Source organism: Monodelphis domestica, chromosome 2 (assembly GCF_027887165.1).
Source record: "Monodelphis domestica isolate mMonDom1 chromosome 2, mMonDom1.pri, whole genome shotgun sequence".
Taxonomy (NCBI): Eukaryota; Metazoa; Chordata; class Mammalia; order Didelphimorphia; family Didelphidae; genus Monodelphis; species Monodelphis domestica.
This window is the reverse complement of record NC_077228.1, coordinates 435209182-435233271: the sequence shown is the minus strand read 5'-3', so window position 1 is coordinate 435233271 and position 24090 is coordinate 435209182. Positions and strand designations below refer to the sequence as shown.

Genomic DNA, 24090 nt, shown 5'->3' with positions numbered 1-24090 from the left:
CAAGTGCCTCCCCCCCCCCCCCACTCCCCCCTTCCTGTTGACAGGGGAGGGAGAAAGGGAAGGCAGTGACCTGAATGCTCTGCTCAGGGGAGGGAGAGGTGCACATGGAGAGGGGAGGGGAGCAGCTTTAACTGAGTCTCTCTGCCTTTCTATTAACTAACTCTGGCAGGCAAGGGCACATGTGCCCACAGAGAGTTCTCTGCATGCCATCTTTGGTACATGTCCCATAAGTTCAGCATCATGGGTATAAATGATCAATATCATTTATACGTTTGAAGCTGTAGATTCCTTTCTATTAAATAATATCAGCATCCTGACTCTGCTCTTTCCCCTTTGAAGATATCTTGGCAACTTAAAAAACATAAAATTTATTAAATCCTTTGGCTTCCTTTGGATGCTAGTGAAAGACCAATGGATAGGAGTTAAGAAACTAGACTCTACTACAGGTTAAGAGGGATGATCGCAGGAAAACCACTTAACCTCTTTAGGTCTCAATTTCTCCATCTGTAAAGTGCATTGAACTAAGTAAGTAAACTTTGAGGTTCCAGCCATCTTTAAGAAATATATTAGGTTTTTTTGGTATGCATATTTTTAAAGTATGACATGATAAAAAGCAATGATAAATATTATTTCTTCTGTATTTGTCTTGCAAACAACTCAATAAGATTTGTAAATACTATTCATTCAATAAATATTTATAGAACTCCTTTATGCAAGGCATCATAGAAGGACCTGGAAACACAAGGATAAAGCAGAGCAGCCCCTGCCTTTGGAGAGCTCACATTCTCCTGGAATGCAATTCTGATTTAATTCCTTATGCAATTTATAGTCAGAGGAAATGAACTATGAGAAAAAAAATGATTTGTTCTGAGTCACAATGGAGCCAAGCTTAGGATCCTTGAGTTTCCATTTTTAACAGTAGGCTTATTGAAGATACAATGTTTACTTCTCTACAGTTTACTTCTCTACTTCCATATTTTCCAAGTTACTTCTATTCTCCTGTAGCAGTCTAATAGAGATTACATGTGTAGTCATGTAAAACATATTTCCATATTTGCCATTTTGTGGAAGAGATCTCAAAAGAAGCACAAAGTAAACATAATATGTTTTGGTCTGTATTCAGACTATCATTTCTTTCTCGGAAGGTAGAAGACATTTTTCAACATGAGTATCTTGGGATTGTTTTAGATTACTGTATTGCTTAGAGTAACTAGATCATTCATAATTGTTCATCAAAAAATATTGCTGTTGCTGTGTACAGTGTCCTTTTGGTTCCACTTAATTCACTATGTATCAGTTCATGTAAGTCTTTACAGGTTTTTCCAAAATCATCCTGCATGTCCTGTCTCAAAGCACAATAGTATTCCATTATAATCATATACCACAACTTGTTTAAGCCTTCCTCGATTTTTTTTACTACCATGAAAAGAATTGCAATAAATATTTTTATATAAATGGGTCCTTTTCCTTTTTTCCTTTTTTAAAAAAATCTTGTTGGAATAAATATCTTGTAATTGTATTGCTGGATCAAATGGCAACTCTTGGGCACATGAACTCAGGCTTCTGAACAAGAAAGGACTGTTCAGAACAAAAATATCTAGGAAACATTTAAGTTTCAATTATATAGAAGTCACTGTGGGTGCACCTTTGGAGGCCAAGATGAATTTGGCTTTACTCTCTGAGGAATTTAGACACTAGTAGAAAAGCTTATATTCTAATGAATCAGCATAAATAACTAGGAGAAAAATTAGAGTACAGTTTCATGAGGGATTAAAAATAGGTGCCATGATTTTTTTCCCCATGTGGGTCACCAAGGGCAGCTAGGTGGTACAATGGATTTGTTGAGTTTGGAGACAGGAAGATCGGAGCTCATATGTGGCCTTGGGCAACTCATTTAACCTCTATTTGCCTCAGTTCCTTTTCCGTAAAATGGAGGCATATTGGAGAAGGAAATAGCAAAGCCCTCCAGAATCTTTGCCAAGAAAATCCCATGGACAAAAATCCTCGGGATTGTGTAGAGTCTGACATGACGGAATGACTGAACAACAATGATAACCGTGAGGAAGGAAGAAAATGTCCTGGTTTTGCTCATTCTGTTGTCACTAATAAGAACTTTTTAACTGTAATTCTGTTATTTACAACTTTGTTAGCCACTCAGGAAAGTATCTGTAGGCATGTAAGCTTCATTCAATTTCTATTTATTATAGTTCTAGCCTTATTCTGTCCATGCTCAGCATACAATCCACAAAATTATTTAAAAGATTATCTTCCGTCATTATGTAGCTGGATTGACTTCTTGTAGAAAAGCAGGATTCATGTTTTTTTTTTGTGTGTGTGATTCTTTTAACAGGGAAATTCTGAATATCAGGAATCTGGGGATTTGTGTTTTGGTTTATTAATCTTGATCTGGAAATCCTATTCCCTGACTGTTGGGAGGCCAGGCATTCAAGGAAGAATGAGTCATTTTGAAGAGCCTCAGTTGTCTTGCTTTAATCCCCACATCATTTTTATTTATTTATTGGTCTCATGGTCATGGTTGTGTTTTAAGTGCACTGGGAATATTGAAGCCTAGCCTTTTGTGTTCTTGCTGAAGTGTTTGTTCTATTTTCCCAGATTGCTTTGATTTGGGACTTAATATTAGAAATATGAAAATAGTCAATGATTATGTAGTTTTGAATGCTTGAAGGTATGGATGTGAGTGGTATCTCCAGGAAGTAGTGAAGATAGCAGAGAGCTAGAGTATATAATCAGTTTCTGTATTTCTGATATGGGAATATTTGTGTTTCTAAAGAGATATTATAGCAAAAAGTGCTCGTGACATCTACCTTTGTGGACATAGCTATACTTTGTTTGCTTGGAAGAATAGCTAAAAGGAAGTGGGGTAATATAGAACCAGCCAGAGGACCAGAAACCTTGCCCCAGTTCACTTTACTCCTGTGGTAAGAAAAAAATACAGTCATTTATGTTCACTATGTTTGTTGATTTGGAATATTGCTGCACCTTGTCATAAACATTCTGAATGGTGTTGATCATTTGATAAAATAGAGGATGATGTAGGAGACTGGACTGAATTCTACCCATCCTAGCACAGGCCCTTAAAAGGGCACTATTCTTAATCCAAATGTACATTTTGTTTCTTGGCCATTGCCTGTTAGAGAACAATCTCAGCAAATGGAGATGCAATTAATAGATTACAAAAAATGCAAACATAATAAAATTGTAAGGGATAAAACTCTGCTTCCTACAAGGGAGCATCAGGTTCAGCAAACACCCTCACTTGTTCACCACTGTAATCAAGGTCATAGGTCTTACTTTGATATCTAATGCATCATGAAACTGTAAATGTCAGTGTCAGTGAATGCACAGTTAATTAATTTACTAATTATTCTTATCTGTGTGATGTGTCCAAGGGCAAACTTTTTAGATATGATATAAAGAGATGGGTTATGCTTTGTTTTTACATCTATCCAGTATTTGACATCAAAAGATTAGTTGCACTGCATTCATACAGAGGTTAAACTATCTTTGGCTTCAAAAGAGCTAGAGAAAATAGGGTCCTACATTCAACTCGACAGGGCTACTTTAGAATATTTAAAAGGAATGAATTAAGTCAGCTTTAAAAGCTAAAACATTTCCATAATAATAATAATTTAATCAATAATAATAATAATGAACCAAAAGGCAGGGGGAATAGAAAATAAATTTAAGTGTAAAGATCACACTGTTAGCCCATTCGAAAACCACCTTACTATGTCTTTAGCCAGTTCACTAGTTAGCAGTTGGATATTATAGTTAGCAGGTATTGAATACCACTTTGATGCTTCCTTGCTACTTACTGTAATCACACCCAACTCAATTCATCTTTTGTCTCTTGTCTTCTAGAATAATCAAGTTCGGTGAAGCTCTCAGGTCTCACTTATTTCTTTTCTATCTTCAAAAGAAGCTTCTCAGCTGCCTTTTTCACTTGAGGCATATGATATCACTATATTTGCCCAAGACATTCCTAATGTTCTTTCTGAGTACATGATACAATATTCTTTTATAACCTGGATTCTTAACAGAACTAGGCATTTCAAAACTAAACAGATTTAGCATAGCTCATGAGCTCTTTAGCAAGAGCTTAATGTTTATTGGCTGACTGGCCCAATACCTAGCATAGTTAAAAAAAAAAAGGCCAAACCATTTTAGCACAGTATACTCATCACGTAGCATAGTCATAGCCTAAACTATTTTCTTCGTTGCTTGTATATAAAATAAATTTGTATATAAATAAAATAAAAATAAATAGTTGTATGGAAATAGGTTCTGATCAAGGTCACATGTAATATACCCAGTGGAACTGTACGTCAGCTACAGGAAGGGCTGGGGGAGGGGAGGGAGGGATAGAATATGATTCTTGTAACCAAGGAATAATGTTTGAAATTGACCAAATAAAAAATAAAATTAAAAAAAATTGTATCTTTATGGTTTAGAGTAACAACCTTACAAGGTAGGAAATAGAAGCATTATTATGCCCTTTTTACAGATGAAAAATATTACAATTGAAAGCCAGTTTTGCTGATTTCAAGTCCAGCCAATTTTTTTGTTTGCTTATTAACAGTTAAGTTAAAATTTGATTTCAATAAAAGGTAAGAAGACCGTCTATCCAAAGTTTTCTGTTATACCATTTCCCAAGAGAAACTTATTTTGAGATATCCAGATTAAAACTCCATAGTCAAGGGAAATGCTCTAATTTCAATAAATCTTATTTTTAATTTTAAAAATTAGTTTCTACTTTGAATAATTAGGTTCCTTAAATACCTATCAGGTGACTTATTTAGCCACATAGATTGTTGTACAATGCCAAGAGAAGAGTTTTGAGGCTCACTATGAGAGATCATCCTGGAGGGATCCCAGGGAGCTATGGGAGGTGAGGGCAAGAGCTGGCAAAGCTTTCTTCTTCAGTTATCTCTTTACAATGTGGCTTAATTATATGGTTCTAAATATTATGATTTTTCCATAACAACTGACATGTTTGAGTTATAATGAAATAAAACACACCCCAAAATCAAATATCAGTGAGTTTTGGGTTTATCTGTGTCCTTGTTTTCCATGCTTAAACATAGAGAATGAAGATGACTTGTGTGACTTTGTCAGAGACTTCTAAAAATAGAAAACAATATTCTAAAGTCTTAAAAATTCAAAGGGATGCAATGAGACAGATGTCTAGAGGGAACCATTTACCTTGGTTTGTTGCCATCACAGTGGGTCAGAAAATATCTAAACTGGGTAGGAAAAGTACCCTCAGTTAAAAAAAAAATCAGAAGTTTTCTGTGGAGTGGTGGGAAAATAGATAAGGCTTTGACATTCAGGTACACGATGTGAAATAGGATCCCAAGGTTGTGTGCCTGCTCTGTGGGTTATAGAAGAATAGACTTTAAAGAACATCAGATAGGCCTTTAAGGCTTAGCTGTCATAGTTCTATGCACTTCACATACCAGACAACTGAAGGTTGAAGAGGTTAGTTTCCAGTTAGTTAAGGGGCAAATCTATTGTCTGATTGTGGCCTAGTTAGTTATCTGATGTCAGCTTTATACATGAAGTAAAAACTATGTATTTCACATTCATATTTTTACTGTAGCTTCCCCTTAATTTTCCTGTAAGGCAGCCTTTTAATTTTTTGTTTGCTTATTAATAATTAAGTTAAAATTTGATTTCAATAAAAGGTAAAAACACAGTCTATCCAAAGCCAAGTTCCATTAAAAAAAATATACACACACATTTTTGCTTATCGTTAAACTAGAGTTTCACTTGGTGTGGAAATGACCTCCTTTAATCTTGAGACTGAAAAGTAACTGAACATCAAAGGGTTGATATCACCATCTTTTGTTAACTCGTCTTATCGCTAGCTACTCAAGTGGGAAACCATATCAGGTGATTTGTAGGTGTATAATTTATAACCTACAAAGAGCTCTTTTCCTGAGGCACAGAAGTTTTCCTGAAGAAATCCACGTGGGAGGAATCAGTGATCACAGGCCCCCCCAAATTTATCATTATTCCAGATTGGCAATGATATATGATTTTAGAGATGTAATGCTTTCCTGAGTTCTAGGTCAGGGATGCTTCCCAAGACTTTACAAGTACATCATGTCCCTTCTAGCCCATATGTTCTCCCTATCATCCCCTTATTAAATGCAAGTTTTGTGTCATGAATTGCATCAATTAATGTGTTTTCTTTGCCTGATGACATATACAGTATTCCATATCTATCTCAGCCAAGAGAAAAGTGTGTGCATTTTTTCAACTTCTTTCTGTGGTAGTTTGGCCATTATCAGTTCCATTTTCCATTATTTTTGTTTACATTATTGTAGTCGTGTATTTCGCTTTCCTGGTTCTACTTATTGTATTTATTGCATTTATTAGTTGGTGTGTCTTCCCTGTGCACCTCTGAATTCTTCCTCTTCATTGTTTCTTATTAGGCAGTAGTATTTTGTTATGTCCCCATACCATGATTTGTTTTGCTCTTGCCCAAATGATGGAGAATGCAAGAATGGGAATGTGGTTGGCTTTAATTACTAGTTTTCAGACTTTTCTGACTCATGTAAAACATAGCCAAATTAATTTTTTTTCTGAAAAATGTTAAAGGTATTTACATTTCAGTGTAAATAGCCCTACATTTTTAGCTAAAGAATTATAAGGATTAAGTAATTTTCTCTCATTTAGTAAAATTCAATTCCATGCTGTAGCATATCATTTTATATTATAAATGAACACTATATACTATTAAAATGAACATGACCATTTAAAAGTAGGTTCTTAAGAAATGCTTATTGATTTTGCTTTTAAGTCTGCCATTAACTGACCTATGTGACTTTGGGCAAAACAATTCACCTCCTTATGCCTTGGTTTTCATAAAATTGTCGTTGTTATTCAGCTGTTTCAGCCATGTCTGATTCTTCCAGAACCCATTTGGGTTTTTTGTTTTGTTTTGGCAAAGATACTGGAGTGGTTTGCCATTCCTTTTCCATTCTACAAAATTAGGAAATTGGAATTAAACTCTAAACAGAGTTATGAGAGTACTATTTCTTATAGTCATTTAGTTAATCCACATGGGTACTTGTTTTGACTTAATCAAGTCTTTATTGTGTGACCATGAGAGATTTTTTTTAACTCCAGACTCAGTTTCTCATCTGTCAAAGGAAGAATTTAGAATATTTGTTCTCTAAGGTCCTCTGCTAAAGATACATTTCATAATTCTCCTTTAACAGTTATTTTTCTTTGAAAGAATCATAAGTGAAGGAAAACTTAAGATAATACAAGAAAAATTTTTATAGGTCAGTCCATGTTGGTGATTATACGGACTTATATAAAACCTAGTTCTGTTGAGGATATACTTATTTTGTAACTATAATATTTCACCTTATTATCCTTGGTTGAAATATTTCAATGAGTATATTTGAAGATAATCCAACATATATCATGTCTAGCGATAAGGTTCCCAAATCATCCTAGTTGGTAGATTGTGTTGTATGAAATATACAAGTACTAACATTTTTATACCAAAAAAGAAATTGGACAGTTCCTTGGTTTTTTTTGTAACGATTGTTATAGGAGTTAGAGATAATTTGAGAGATCATTCTGTTCACTTTCTTATCATTTTTCAGTCGAGGAAAAAGGGCCAAATAATAACAATTCACATTTATACTGTGACTGCTTTGAAGTTGGTAAAATGTGTTCTTTACAAACTTGAGGAGGATTTGGGAGGCTGATGTGTAACTCCCAGCAGTGCTGCTGATGACTCAAGTAGGATTTGAAATTGGGTCTTTTGATCTCAAGGACAGATGTCTATCTGTTATGCTGTTCTGTCTTATACCAGAGTTAAACATTTCCCTTAAGCTAATAATTGTAACATAAATAATGCTGCTTTGTTAATAGCTAGTGCTGAGAATACATTTATTATTTTAAGCCCTTGGGAGGTTTATAATTTGCATTTGCCTCCTTGCAATTCTTTTTAAAAGATACACCTCCCATTCCCATGCTTGGGGAATGGATGCCCCCTCTCCCTCCATGCTTGGAATTCTCCTCCTCCTTTAGACTTCCTTCAAATCTTAACTAAAATTTCACCTTTAATAAGAAATCTTTCAGAAACTCTCTGAAAGCTAGTCAGCCTTCCCTTTGTGATCACCTCCAGTTTATGAAGTATATATCTTATTTGTACATAACTGCATGTTGTCTCCCATTAGACTGGGATCTCCTGGAGCCTATCTTTGTCTGCTCAGCTCTTAATAAGGTGTAGATATGTGATTGCTGACTTGTCCTTTGCTAATGATTCTGGGAATGATTCCGGACTCTAGAGTCATGTGACCTAGATTCAAATCTGATCTTTTAGTAATAAGTTTTGCACAGTTCTTTAAATAAATATGATTTAATCCTCACAACAACCTTGGAAGATGGATGCTGTTATTATCTCCTTTTTATATCTGAGAAAATTGAGGCAACAGGTTAAATGACTTGCCGAGTTAAATGCCTTGCACATCTAGTGTCTGAAGCAGGATTTGAACTTGGGTCTTCCTTACTTCAAGTCCAGTGTTTTATCTGCTGTACCATCTAGCTGCCTCTGCCATTTATTACTGAAAGGTGACCCTTGAATAATAGCTCCCCTAAACCTCCTTTCTCCCAGTTTAATTTTCGGTAAAACATGAATTTGGGAGTTGACTTGGAATTTATTTAGATAATCTCTGAGGTTTCTTCCTACTCTATATCTAAGATTCAAATGATCTTGCCCAGCTTTCCAAGGATTAGTCTTCCTTGCCTAAATTCTTTTTTTTTTCTTCAAAAGCCAACTTCTAAAAACCTGCTGTTGAACAAGGTATTTTCCAGAAAGTTCCAGAGAATGATGGGCAAACAGGAAAAAATTTAAAGTGGCAACAGTGTGATTAGTGATCATTAGTTTGACTTATTAGTATGGAAATGTGAATGAAGAGACTTTAATGATTCTCTCTTTTCTTTCTTTTGACAGGATTGGATGATTGTCTCCAGCAGTATGTCCATAAATTTGAACGGGAGAAAATAAATGGTGAACAACTCTTGCAGATTTCTCACCAGGATCTTGAGGAATTGGGTGTCTCCCGAATTGGACACCAGGAACTTGTATTAGAAGCTGTGGATCTTCTTTGTGCATTGGTTAGTTACATAGTTAAAAACATATGCCCACACAAAAATAGGTAAATAAGAATATTTTGAAAAAAACACTTTCAGGATTTCTACCTATTTTTCCCCTTTCAAAATCAGATCTATCATGTTAGGTCCTTGGTTTTTGCCAAGGAAACATTTATAAAGGGGGAAAGACAAGACAGGGAAGGGAATTATATTATAATAATATAATATACATTCTATGTTATAATAGTATAAGCTATATTATGCTATACTATATTCTATTACATTATACTATATTCTATTATACTATACTATATTACATTATACTATATCATACTATATTATATTATACTCTACATTATATGTAATATAATAGAATATAATGTTTATTATATTAATTATATTACATTATATTATATTACATTACATTATATTACATTATGTTATGTTATGTTATATTATATTATATTATATTATATTATATTATATTATATTATATTGAATTATATTATATTATATTGAATTATATTATATTGAATTATATTGAATTATATTATATTATACCAGGTACTCTACTAAGTGCTTATTACAAATGTTTTATCATTTGCTCTCACAACAACCCTGGGAGATAGGTGTTACTACTATCTCTATTTTAGTTAGTGAATTACAGTAGGGAGTCCTGGAGGGAGTCTTTGAGCCTTTGACTTCATTAATGTGGGGAAACTACCACCACTATCATGTTACCTGAGGCAAGGTTAAATGGTTTGTCCATGGTTCTACAGCTAGTATGTTTCGGATGTAGGACTTGACCTTAGGTCTAACTGACTCTCTTGCTGGCCTTCTATTCAGTCACTCACTCATTCACTTAATCAATCAATAAATATTTATTATGCATCTCTGATGTGCCAGGCAGGAAATCAAATAAACATGCAGAAAAAATCCTTTTAGAGGATGGAGTCAAATGAATTAATAAAGAAAATGTTCTGTGTCCCCTTCCTGGCATGCCTAAAGTTCCACTTTTGCTTCTGTTTTCCTTCCTTTTAAAGCCAAATCAAACCTTCTTGGACATCTGCTATGTGCTAGGCACTGTGCTGAACATTGGGGAAGGAAGCACGCATTTATTAATAAGCTCTTAAATATACCAGACACTCTGTAAGTGCTTTATATATATTAACTTGTTGATTCTAACAACTCTTCTGAATGGTGGGTGCTATTAGCATTCCCATTTTACAGTTGAAGAAACTGAGACAGAGGAAGGTAAAGGGTCTTTACCCAAGGTTTCTTATCTAGTAAGTATTTGAGGCCAGATTTAAATTAAATTAAATTGAAAAGTCTTCTTGACTCCAGACCTACCACTAACCACTGTGCCTCTAACTGTCCCCAGACAGCTAGGGATGCAAAGAAAAGCAAAAATAGTCCTTGCCCTTTAGGAGTTCACAATCAAATATTTTAAAAAACACATTTGGTATTTGTTTGATGCGCACTGCAGGTCTGCTGCTTCTGCTTTTGCTCAGTGTCCCCTTGTATATATTCCCAATTTGTGGCACAAATATTCCATTTCCTTAGTATATGTAGGAGTATTTTACTTATAAATGGTTCTGTTGAGTGGGGAATCAGAGTTGCCTTTGACAGTGTCATGTTATGGCTATGATTGCTTTAAAAGTCTGGGTTTTGCACAAACTTGAGAGCATTCAATCATGTTTGTATTGCTAGGAAGTAGTGCCAGGAGTGTATACTATTACATCACAGAGAATGGTGGGAAAGAATTGCCTCAATTATTTTGCCATTGCTGGTCTGAGTTCCATTGACTATATAACACTTACTGCATTGTCTGTATTCTTAAAATGGACAGAGCCTTGTCTTCCTTTCTGAAATGTACTGCCCTTATTTGGGGGGAAATGGGGAATTTATTTGTAGTCGATAAATGAGCTGCCACAAGGGAGATACTGCAGCCAAGTGGTCTGAACATCCGCCTGGGAGTCAAAATTTTGAATTTTAATCCTAACTGCCCAGTGATTCACTTTGCAACCTTCAGGAACATTCCAGGGTCTGGTTTTTCCATCTATCTTGTAACACTCACCTCAGATGTTGTATGTTTGAATGTTTAAATGCTTTGCACTCCTTTGAGAATGGGGAGCTGCAGGAGTTCTGCCTGCCACCATAGATTCAAATTGGATGTTATTATTTGCAAAAAAAAAAAGGCATTTTACTTTTAACTGGGGTGTGGGGGGAAGGATTAAAACAATACATACTGGAAAAATTACCTTATGATGTGTTGTTCTGCTAAAATAGTCTTAAATTTTCATTAATATTGTTAATTGAAGGGCAGATAAATTAGCTTGAAATCTTATTTGTCTGATGTACCAAGAAATGAAAGGGTGGGGTGGGCATCACATGAGCACACCATATGGATATTAAGTGAAATAATGGACATGACAGCCACCCCAGGGCATTCCTTTTTCTTCTCCTTTTCCCTACCTCTTAAAATATTAGAATAGAGTGAACAAAGCTGGAGAAATGCCAGATCCCAAAGCTATGCTTTATCTCCTACAATTTCCTCCTTATTTCCTTAGTAGACAAAGTTTTGACCTCAGACCCATTTCTGGAAATGCTTTGTGCAACAGAGCTCCAGTTAATGCATTAGACAGAAAGTTCATGTGATGTAGTTGAAATAAAGAGCTGGGGGGTGGGGTGCGACTATGGGGGTGGCAGGACTGTTTGGTGCCTTGGTTTCAAATTAAACTGGACTTTTGTAAGAATAATTGTTCCATTTTTAATCTGTGATGCAAGGCCTTTTTTGGTTGTGGCATTCATCTCTCTTTTTTTGATATTCTTAATTCAATACGAACTTAAATAGCATTTCCTCCCTTTTATGATAGAAGGCCTTTAGCTATATTGTTACATCAGTGGCAATATGGTATAGTGGAGATTGGGTGGGATTCAGGAAGGACTTAGGTTTAAGTCCTGCCCCAGATATTTATTCACTTGGCAAGTCACCTACTACTCTGCTCTGAGCCTGAGTCTCCTCCTCTATAAAATAAGAGAGCTAGACTCAAGGACCTCTGAGGTTCCTTCCATTTCTAAATCTATCATCCCATGATTCAATAAATTGCAACTCCTATGTCTTATTGAATGTTACTTGAAACTCTGAATTCTTGAGGGTTATGCCAGCTAAGCAGAAAAACTTGGAGAAGGGTCTACTAAATTTGGAGAATCGCTTCATTGTTCAAAGGTGGTTCTCCAGGTGATGAATGTTTCTGGTCCACCAGGAATTCAGGAACAGTCTCTCAGTGTGTGGAAGGTTTGTTGTTTCTCTTAACGGGGTTCAGGGAGTAACCACACAGAAATTAGGGTGATGAATAACCCTTTCCCCCAGCAAATATCTCACTTGCCTGACTGCTCCTTCACTGTCTCCTCATCTATATCACAACCCCTAACTGTGGGTGGAACCAAGGTTCTGTCTTGGTCTCTCCCTCTTTCGTCCCTCAACTGACTGTGACTGATTCTTGGCCACGTGGCCACTTCTCTAGGGTTTAGCCTACTCTCTTTATGTAGATGGCTCCTCTTCCCCCACACTCTCCTGAGCTTCATCCCACATCACCAGTTGCCTCTTGGACCTCTCCGTATGTCTTGGAAACATTTCAAACTCCACATGTCCAAAATGGAAGTAATTATCTCCCATTCCCCTTCTCTCTGCCCCTTCCACCTTCCCAATTCTATTTGAGGCACAACTACCTTCCAGTGTCCTAGGTTCAAACCACAGCATCATCCCTGACACCCCTCCTCTCCTATGCCCCATGTTGCTGTGCCTTACTGGTTTTCCTTTGACAACATCTTTTGTATCTGATCGCTTCCCTTTGTTTATTATATAGCTATGAACTGAGCTTCGCTCAAGCCCTTATCACTGCATGCCTAGACTATGACAAACTTCCTAGTGAGTTATACCGACTCAAGTCTCTCAACTATCCATTCTGCAAATTGCTGCCAAAGGAATGCGGATCAGACTATGTGGCTCCCCTCTTCAACCAACTCAGTGTCTCCCTATTGCCTCTGGGATCCAATCTAAATTTCTCTTTAGCTTTTAAAGCCCTTCCCACCTGGAGGACAACTTTATTTTTCCTATCCCTGTTTCTCACACACAAAACTCCATCTCTTACCCCTCTGCCTTTGTGTTGCTATCCCTCCTGCCTGGAATCCATTCCCTCCTTTCCCCTTTCTCCCAGAATCACTGTCTTCCTTTGTATATAGCCCTGTTCTGCCTGCTCCTGACTTCCCCTCCCTAAACCGCCTTATGTTTAACTGCTTTGTTTGTATTTGCATTTATTCACTCTGTATTTTTATATGTAATTGTTAATTTCCTCATTAGACTGTAAGCGCATCATTCGTAGAGATTATTTCATTCTTCGTGCTTTGGGCTGCCAAGTGGTAAAATGAATAAAGTGCCAGACCTGGAATGGGAAGATCCATGTTGGCTTCAGTTCCCTCCTCTGTAAAAGGGGAATAAATAATAAATGCCTACAAAGATTGGGAGAATCAAATGAAATAATAATTGCAAAGTGCTTAGCACAGTACCTGGTCCACAGTAAGTGCTATACAAATGTTAAGAACTATCATCATCATCAGTAGTAGTAGTATTTGTCGTGGTAGTAGTGATGGTGGTGGTAGCAGTGGTAGTATTGGTGGTAGTAGTAGTGGAAGAAGAGAAAGAAAAGAAAGAAGGAGGAGGAAGGAGAAAGAAAATGTAGTGGTGGTATATGCCGGGAACATACTAAATAATAAGTATTTATTGATTGGTTGATTGAGTCCTCTTGCCTTTCCTGAGCCACACAATTGTTAGTGCTCTTCCTCCCAAACTACTTGGTTTTCATTTGCATTTATTCACTTTATGCTTTCTGTATTTTTATTTATTTTTTTAAACCCTTAGCTTCCATCTTAGAATCAAGAGTATGTATTGGTTCCAAGGCAGAACATCATTAAGGGCTCAACAGTGGGGGTTAAGTGACCTGCTCAGACACAGTGTCTGAGGTCGAATTTGAACCCAGGACCTCCTATCTCTGGGCCTGGCTCTCTGTATTTTTATATGTACTTCTTGGCTTCTCCTTTAGAATGCAAACTCTTTTAAAATAGGGAATGTTTATTTTTTTGAGGGAGACAGTCTCAACTTGCTGGCACAGAGTAAGCACTTCATAAAGGCTTGTTGAGTGATCCCTATGAATGATGAAGCAACTTACTTTGCATATACAAAAGAAGGGTAAGGGCTAGACAATTTGGATTAAGTGACTTGTCCAGGGTCAAACAGATAAGAAGTATCCGAGGCCACATCTGAACCTAAATTCTCTATCATCTGTGCTGCCTAGATTCTCCTGCCATTCTCTGCAATTTAAAATTTTAAGAGTCCCTTGGAGCGTTTCTGAGATTTAGCAACTTGTCCCATGTCACCCAAACAGTATGTCAGAGGCAGTACTTGACCCAGGTTTTACCTGGTGTTAAGGGCAGCTCTATTTTGCCAAGTGTGCTTCGGTGGTAGCACACAGGAATAATATAGGCAGGTCGTTTTATGGCTGTTATAGGCACTTAGAGGTTTGTGGATGTGAATTTTATAATACCTTGACAATGTTTAATGTGAAAACAAATAACTAAAGTTGAGAGAGAGAGAGAGAGAGAGAGAGAGAGAGAGAGAGAGAGAGAGAGAGAGAGAGAGAGAGAGAGAGAGAGAGAGAGAGAGAGAGAGAATGAGAATATGAGGGGGAGAGGGAGAGAAAAACAGAGCTCATCAGGGGAAGAAGATATGCCTCTGAACATCCCTGGTGGACTTCTTCCCAAAAGGAAAGAGATAAAATAATTCCACAGAGAATACTGAAAAGGAACAGAAAAGAAAAGAATCGCAAAAGAACAGTTTCACAGATTGTAGAGAGGAGGAGAAGAGAAGATAGTTTCTGGGATTGTGAACAGAGAAGAAAGATCATTTAAATGAGCAGTTAGAAATCTGTGGTTATTTTGAAAAGAGCTGCATTCAGTAGAGTGGTGAGTTCTAAAGTCAAATTCTAAGAGGTTGAGGATTAGAAGGTGAGGTAAATAGGAGGAGGAAAAGAATAGATGGATTTTTAAAAAAAGAAATTTAGGACTTAAGTGGAGGGAGGATATAAGTTTATACTAGAGGGTCAGATTGAATTTTTTTTTTAATTCTTAATTTTTAAAGAATAGGGAAGTCTGAGCAGTGAATGAGGAGTTTGTAGATAAAAGTGAGATTGAAAGGGGAAGTTGGGTAGCTCAGTGGACTGAGAGATGGGAGGTCCTGGGTTCAAACCTTGCCTCAGACACTTCCCAGCTGTGTGACCCTGGGCAAGTCACTTGACCCCCATTGCCTAACCCTTACCCCTCTCTTCTGCCTTGGAACCAATACACAGTATTGACTCCAAGATGAAAGGTAAGGGTTTAAAAAAAAAAAGTGAGATTTAGAGTGATTAGAGAAGTAATGATTGATGGGGCAAGCTCCTGGGGATAAAATTGGAAGATGGCAGTTGTTTAAGGACCAGCCCTTTCTTAGAGACTGGAGCAAAAGCCAAGGATGAATAATTATCGGGGTGTGGGATGGAGAGAGGAGGGCGCTTAAGTAGGAGGTAAACTCATCCCCTGAGAGAGAGGTGAGAAGGCCACACTGCTGCAGGAGAGAGGAGTTAGCCAGATAGTAAATCAGGAAATAAGAAGAGGCTTGCCATTTAAAGCTTGTGCATCCTGTTGGGGTGGATTTGAGGCACTTATTGGTCATTAAAACAGTTAACAAAAGGAAGATTATTTATCTCTAACAAATCAAAGGTATGCAACAAGGTTACAATAGCGTAGCTGCTATAGATTGACTCCTTCCCTCATTTCTCCATGGAAGTCTGTCTGGGCAGCCGGGTGCCATGTCTTTGGTGGCCTTCACCCATCTGCCTACTCTGAATAGTCCCAACCCCCTGTGGATGGAAGGTAAGGCAAAGATTGAGCCTTGTCCCGCCCTGGACCAGTCCTATCAGCCCTCTTTTCATAGCCTATGTTGGGGATGGGGGCAACCTGGTAGATAATTAATCCTATCACAAAATGAGGTAATATGTATTTATAGTGAAATGATCAGGCCTTCCATGTATCTTATTAGATTTTTCTTTATGCTTATGTTAGGAAAGGTATCCTTTGCCTTTTTTTTTTAACCCTCACCTTCCAGCTTAGAATCAATATTGGTATTGATCAGTATTGGCTCCAAGGCAGAAGAGTGGTAAGGGCTAGACAATGGGGGTTAAGTGACTTGCCCAGGGTCACACAGCTGGGAAATGTCTGAGGCCAGATTTGAACCCAGGACCTCCCATCTCTGGACCTGGCTCTCAACCCACTGAGCTACCCAGCTGCCCCACTATCCTTTTGTCTTAAGAAATTAATATTCAAAATTAATGATATTAAATTGATTCAAACTTGATTCAAAAAGTGAAAACATGGTAGAAATCCAAACAAAAAAATCAGACTCCTTTAACCAAGTCTTTTTCAATCTTTTTAATTCTTAGTCTCCAAATTTTTCTCTACCTCCACTTTGCAGTGGAATCTACTTAGGGCAAGATAAAATTGAGGGTAGAGATTATGCTTTCCCAACAGGGAGATTAGAAAAAATTTTTTATTTGCTATATAGATAAGAAATCATTATTGGCCTTTCTTTCAGGAGTTCTTGATCCTAGTGAATAATGGGTCTTATTGGACCATAGGTCATGGATTTTGAGCTAGAAAGGACTTGAAGGGCCATCTAGTCCAATCTTTTTGTGTTATAATTATGGAGATCAAAGTCCAAGAGCTAATCCTCTAATGATTTGCCCAAGATTGTACAAGTGGATGTTCGAAGTAGAATTTTTAATGTAGGTTCTCACTCCAGAGTTAATGCATTTTTTTCTACTACCACAGATTTTCTTTCACTCAAGTGCAGAATATGATTCTAGGCTTTCCTATTTCTAACTTTGGGGATCACTTTACCACTTATTCTGGTCTATAGTTTATATGTAGTTTGAGGCTCATATTTATTCATTTATGGAATAGAAAAAACAGTGTCAAAGCACAAAATTTTCACATGGAAGTCATTCACCCACTCAAGAAAAGGATTCTACCCTTCAGTTTAGAGGGAAGAGAACAAGCATTTTTAAAATACCTCTTAAGTTCCAGGCACTAGGCTAAGTGATTCTCCCAACAGTGCTGGGAAATAGGTGCTATCATTATTCTTATTTTACAGTTGACAAACTGAGGCAGGTAGAAATCAAGTGATTTGTCCAGGTTTACAGAGCTAGCCAGTATCTCAGATTGAATCTAAGCTCTGGTCTTCCTGACTCCAGGCACAGCACTTTATCCACTGAGCCACCTAACCTGTTTCTCAAAGAACTGCTACATTCAGAGAACTGTGCTGAGATGGAACAGGTCTTTGCCCTCATTGAATGTAAAAGATCTTAGAATCGTAGATTTAGAGCTGGAAGGGATTTTGAGAACATAAAATCCAACTCTTTCATTTTACAAATTAAGAAGCTCAGAAAGAAGTTAAATGCTCAAGATCACATGGCTAGAAAATGAAAGAAGCAGGCTTTGAACTCAGGTCTTCCTGACTCCAAGTCTAGTCCTCTTTCACTTTCACATGTTTCCTTGATGTAGAAGATAAAGCATTCACAAATTGTTCATGAGATTTTTATCATAGAAGAAGCAGTGTGGAATATCATAAGACTAAATTGCAGAAAAGGTACTTATCTGAGGTGATGGAGGGACTTTACTCAAATGGATTTTCCTACACTGATGAAATGGTAGGTGCAAAAAAACCCAACCCAACTCTATAGGATGTCCAAAATGAGGTATTAATTTACTCCCTTCTTGTAAAAGGACTGAAAAGATCTTATTTTTAGGTACACAGAAATATTTGAAATCTTTTAGGGTGCAACTGGGTAGCTCAGTGGATTGAGAGTCAGGCCTAGAGATGGGAGGTCCTAGGTTCAAATGGCCTCAGACACTTCCCAGCTGTGTGACCCTGGGCAAGTCACTTAACCCTCATTGCCTAGTCCTTACCACTCTTCTGCCTTAGAACCAATACAGAGTATTGATTCCAAGATGGAAGGTAAGTGTTAAAAAAAAAAATCTTTTGGCTGTGACAAGGAAATCACTTTAAAAGACTGATATATATTAATTTAAGGTCGCCAAGGAATTCAGCTATGTAATTCCTAAATGAAAACTCAAGTCAGCCGTCAACCTTTTATGGAGTTTTAATTACAAACAGGAGGAAGAAAGGAATTAGAGATAGAGAGATAGAGGCAGAGAGAAAAGGGAGAGAAAGGAATAGGACTTAAATACCCCTTCTGTTTAGGCTGGGCCAAAAGGCCCAAGCCCTTAGATAGCTGGGGCAAAGAAAGGAGATCAGTCCCTATTACTCACGTGACCAAAATGGAGAAACAGTCTCAGAGCCCCCACCTTCAGCTTCCTTCAGAGCAAGCTTCTCAGAGCACACTGTAACCACTCCGACAAACTCCTAACCCCCCCCCCCCCCCCCGAGTCTTCAGACCCCTCTCTCTTTAAGGAAACCATCCAAGTTGCCTCCCGTCAGTTCTCACATCTACCAATCACTGTCCATCAGTTTCCCTGTGCCAATGGAGGCTCTAGCTTAACCCAGGACCACCCAGAGGTCTCTGGCTTTGCACATGTCTGTTGAAGGTCATATTTTCAAATAATTTAATCTTTGATCCTTTGCTACAGCCCTTCCTAAATCCTGTTAACCTGAGTAGGGTAGAGATTGGAATAATTAAATTTTGATCTAGGCTGCAGCCCTTCCTCAATCCTGTTAGGACTGAGTAGGGTGGAGATTGATTCCAAGTATCTCCATTGTATCAATTCTAAAATCAATCATGACTCAAAGAAATTCCTGTTCTATGCTTAAGCATAGGTCAAAGTCCTTTCCATTGTTCAGCAAAAGGTTTCTGTCCTAAAGTAATCTTAAGAAGGGAGGAGGGGGAAACTCTCATGCCAAAGGGGTTCACATTCCAATAGCCAAGACCCACTATCAATAGGGAATTTTTCAAGTATGAAATTTCCCAATGGTGAAATTTCCAACATTTATAAGTCTAAGAAATTTTGAGGTTTACAATCCCCCCTGATGATCATTGGGAGACTAGTCTCCCCATTGATCATTTAACATAATCATTTTGTAGTTCTAAATTCACTTCTAACTAAAGATATACACAATATTCAATTTTGAGGTTTACATGGCCAAACCCCATTCTGCATTGGTTTCCATGATATCTATTCTGTATTATCTTATGCTTCCTTAACCATACCTTGATTGGCTTTTTTCCTCAACATTGGGTGCTCGTGCTTCTTATTGCCTTTCATCCTTCTCTCTGAACTTTCTCCCACTTTGCTTTCCTAATCTTCTGCTCCCATCCCTTCAGTTAACACCTATACAAATGATTCCCAGATCTGTACTTTGAATTCTGACCTCTTTCTAGATCTCCAAGTATGTATGTATCCCAAATTGCCTGGTAGACATCCCTTCTGGAGTCCTGCTGGTCCCTGAGACTCGGCATGTTCAATTTTGACAGAGATGCCAGAGCCAAAATGATCTTTGCCTTCAAAGTGATTTATTCCATTTCTGTGTGATAAATCTCATTCTTTCCCATCATAGACCCATTTATTTATTTATTTATTATTATTTTTTTTAGTATAAACCTTTGCTTTCCATCTTGGAATCAATACTATGTATTGATTCAAAGGCAGAAGAGTGGTAACGGCTAGGCAATGGGGGTCACGTGACTTGTCCAGGGTAGCTGGGAAGTGTCTGAGGCCAGATTTGAACCTCCCATCTCTCAGCCTTGTAAGGGTAATTTTAGGGTTGCAACTTAATCTAAATTAATTTGGTTGCCAGAGAAAATCCCAAATAAAATACCCAAGTCAGTTTGGGAATTTATGGTGATTTTAATTAATATAGAGGGAAGGAATTAAGGAGAAGAGAGGGAGTGGTATAGGATTTCTCCCTCATGACCTGTGCCAGGGGGAGTTCAAAGACCTATGCCACGAGGTCTTTGAAGAAGATTAGAGGCTTTCCTAAGAGGATATGTTTGGAAGGCAAAGGAGAAAAGAATCAGTCTAAACTATGAGAGAACTCAGTGAAGATGCCTCACCTGAACTAGGCTACTAAGCTTCTCCCAGTATAGTATCAAGGAAAACTCACTGCCAGACCCGGACAATAGCTGCCGCCATGCCAAGATGCCAAAACGCTCAGCAAGCTTCTGCCAGAGTCGCCTCTCCGCGGAGAGGCCTGAGAGAGGAAGTGACGCAAAATATATAGACCATTTTTACATCACTTTCCTGTGTCTCACATGTACCAATGGCAGCTTAAGCTTGACTTAGGACAGCCCAGGGGTCTGTCAGTTGTTTCTGATTTGTCATTTGCTAGCACATGTCTGTCATAGGTCATCCTCCTAAATACTTAATCCTTAAGTAGGGGTGTAGACATTCCTGTTTTTGTTAGACTAAGTAGGGTGGAGTAATCTAAAGTTCACAGCCTGGCTCTCAATCCACTGACCTACCCAGCTGCCCCTCCCCATCATAAACTTTTGAAGGGGAAGTCTGCCACCCAAGACAGACCATTCTTACCATGTCTAAATCTGTCTCTGTGAAACTTGTTGTTAGTTTTTTTATTATACTTACAGTTTACTTCTTTGTATTATTATTATTATTATATTACTCTACTTCACCAGACTGCAAACTCCTTGAGGACAGGAACTAAATGTCAGTTAAGCTTCATGCTCTGCATATAAGTGCTTTCACTGGCTGTTCCTCATGCTAGGAATTGTTCTCCCTCCTCTTCTCTGTCTCCTGCCTTCCCTGATGCCTTAAAATTTCAGCTTAAGTCCCATTTTCTATAAGAAGTCTTCTCTAGTACTCTTTAACTTTGGTGCCTTCCCTTTGTGATTATCTCCTAGGCTATTCTATACATAATCTGTTTTTAGATCTTTTTTTTTTTGTCTTTCTCCCTTGGATGATTAATGTCTTAAAAAAACAACCCTTACTTTTTGCCCTAGACTCCTACCAAATATCACTTCCAAGGCAGAAGAGCAGTAAGGGTTAAGGTAACTGGAATAGAGTGACTTATCACATAGCTAAGGAAGTATCTGGGACCAGATTTGAAGCCAGCACCTTCCATCTCCAGGCTTGGCTCTCCAGCCACTGAGCTTAATAGTTAACTTCTTGAGAGGAAGGACTATGTTTGCCTTTCTGTCCTCAGGGCCTGGCACATAGTAGGTGCTAAGTGAATGTCAGTTGACCCATTGATATGTGGGTCATTTATTTATTATTTTATTATTCTATGTGCTAGGATGGTATTAGGTAGTGACATTATTCTAACAGTCATAGTATTTATAGTAAAATGTGACCCCAGTGGGGCTAGGTTGCCTTCATTTTACAGATGCAAAATAGTTAAGTGACAAGATTATAGAGCTTGGAAATAGGAGAACTGGGGCTCATCCTTGGATCCTCTGCTTCCTAAACTCTGAGGTCTTTGTTTTTTTGCAGTTTAGTCATTTGAAGCTGCTGTGATTTCCAGGTTAGTCTTTGCAGTAATAAAGTACAAATGTCATATTAAAGGCCTTCCCTTCTCTTCCCCATTTACTGTTTAAACAGACAAATCCAATTTGAGAACCTGTTCTTTTTCTGTTTCTTTGCAGCAGGCTCTTAAATCAATAATCCTTTCCTGATTATATTTGTACAGTAGGTGGTACTTACCCAGCTGGTATAATCCATGTCATGATGACGGGGAGCTGGGTAGAGAAAGAGAGGCAGAGGGGCCCCAGTGTGGGAAGGAGAGTAGAGGATGCGTGTAATTTAAAGCCTCCTACCACCCCCTGCCCTTTTCCCATTCTCTCAGGGCCACACCTGGCATGAGTGTAATGACTGAGAATAAATGTGAATCAAGAAAAAGTGAGAGAAGGAAAACAGGAGAGGAACATTTAGCGGGGCACTTATTGTCTTGTTTTAGCCAGATGTTGGTTTTTGGATTTGCTTCTTTGAATTTTCTCTGTTCTCCCTCCAAAAATCAAGTCAGCTAACAAATGTTAATTTATTAAAGGTTAATTAATCATCTACTATGTGCCAGATACTACGCAGAACTCTCAAAAATGCAAGGAAAAGCAAAAAGTAGGCCCTATTCTCAAGGAGCTAATGAGAGAAGCAATGTCTGTGGACAAAACAGTATCTATTGGGGATAAATTGGAGATAATCTTAGATTAAGGAGGAATGGCAATGGCTTCCTGAAGAAGAAAGGATTTTAACTGAGCCTTGAGTGAAGCTGGAGAGGTCAAGAGACAGAGATGGGGAGGGAGAGTGTTCCAGACCAGTGAATGTGTTCAAATGGGAAGATGGATTGTTACATATATATATATATGAGTAACAGCAAGGAACAGTGTCACCAGATCATGGAACTTGGGGAAGGGGGGAGTAAAGTGTAAGATTAGAAAAGTAGAAAAGGGTCAGCTTAAGAAGGACCTTAAAAACCAAAAAGAAGATTTCCTTTTTGATCCTGGAGGTAACAGAAAGACACTAGAGTTTATCGAAATCAAAAGGTACTTGAAAACTAAATGCTTTTCCAAGGGAAAAAAAATTTACAGCCACCAACAAGTATTTATTAATATAGCCCTATGCCTATCTGAATTTACAAAGATGAAGATGAAATTGTCTTTTTGTCCTTAAGGAAAATTCTAGTGATGATTGGGTGGGAGGACAACAATGCAGAGTAGACAAGAATAAAAAGACTAAGTACTGCTGTGAATTGGCTTCCTGGGAAGGGAAGTTCATCTTTATTCCTGGAGCCCAAAGTATTTAAGATGATTTCATAGGGAAAATGATTGCGACTATTGCAGGTGTAGTCACAGATGCTTTTATATCAAACTGTGTACAGGGTGGTTTTAAATATATATTTGGTTTTTTATCGTCAGTCAACTTAAAAAAAACTTTTTTTTTTCTAGGAAAGAATGGTATCATTTCTTGATGTCTAGGAAATAATGATTAAAGGATGAATGTACAATCAGGCATTGTTGACATTGAACATTCTTTTTTTTTTGTTATAACATTTGCAATATTTTGTTTAAATCTAGAATAAAGCTTGGCTTTAATTATATGTAACTGGATAAAGTCATATCTGTCCATTTGTATTTGAGTAATTTAAGAATCTCTGCCCCAAAGTAGTAATTTTTTTTTATATCTATGGAAAGTCACCTAAATTTAAAACTAAGCTTCAAAATATGTGATGTGGCCATAAAATCAGAAGGAGATTTGGAGACCTAGTAGGTAGTGTTGACTGGCTAGCAATCATAGTTGAAAAAAAATTAAACTTTTTACTTTCTATGATGTGTGTATGACTTTTAGTATATTTAATAAAATTGTACAGTCCGATATGAATTACTGCTCTCAGAAGGAAAGGAACATTTGGTATTAGATGAGTTGGGCTAGGTGTGCTTGTAATCAGGATCTTTTTGGAGAACCATGGTGTAGGAAGTCAGAAGATGTCAATCAGGTGAGAAAGGGGAAGAGCTGAAAGGATTTAAGGCTTAATTCAAAAGGAAATGGTCTGGGACAATATAACACCACAGAGCTTAAGAGATCTTTTACAACTTCCTCATTTTAGAAATGAGAAAATAGACCCAAAAGTCACAAAGAGAGTTATTAACAAAATGGACTAGAAACAGGTTGCCACACTTTAAATCCAGATTTTTATAACATTTATGGGAATTGGAGGGGGCTGCAAGCTATACTCATCCTACTTCTTGTATTCTTTCTTGCTGTAGCTTCCTTTATGGAACCTCTCATTCCAACCCTTCCCTCTCCATTGTGCTCTCTGGAATTCCTATTCTGTAGTGAATAAAATTTCCTTCATTCTAAGTCTCTTCCTCTAAATTCTCCTTTTGTCTAATTGTGTTT

At 37.5% G+C, this 24090-nt stretch overlaps 1 protein-coding gene across 8 annotated transcripts in view; it reads left to right on the top strand.

Moving 5' to 3' along the window:
• Positions 1 to 24090, top strand: part of CNKSR3 (CNKSR family member 3) — a 138936-nt gene that overhangs the window by 70018 nt on the left and 44828 nt on the right. For 7 of the 8 annotated variants that reach the window (XM_056818967.1, XM_056818969.1, XM_056818964.1 and 4 more), the window contains one exon: positions 8999 to 9162. In XM_056818967.1, coding sequence (XP_056674945.1) covers positions 8999 to 9162 — 164 coding nt within the window. The other variant, XM_007484790.3, reaches the window with a different exon arrangement.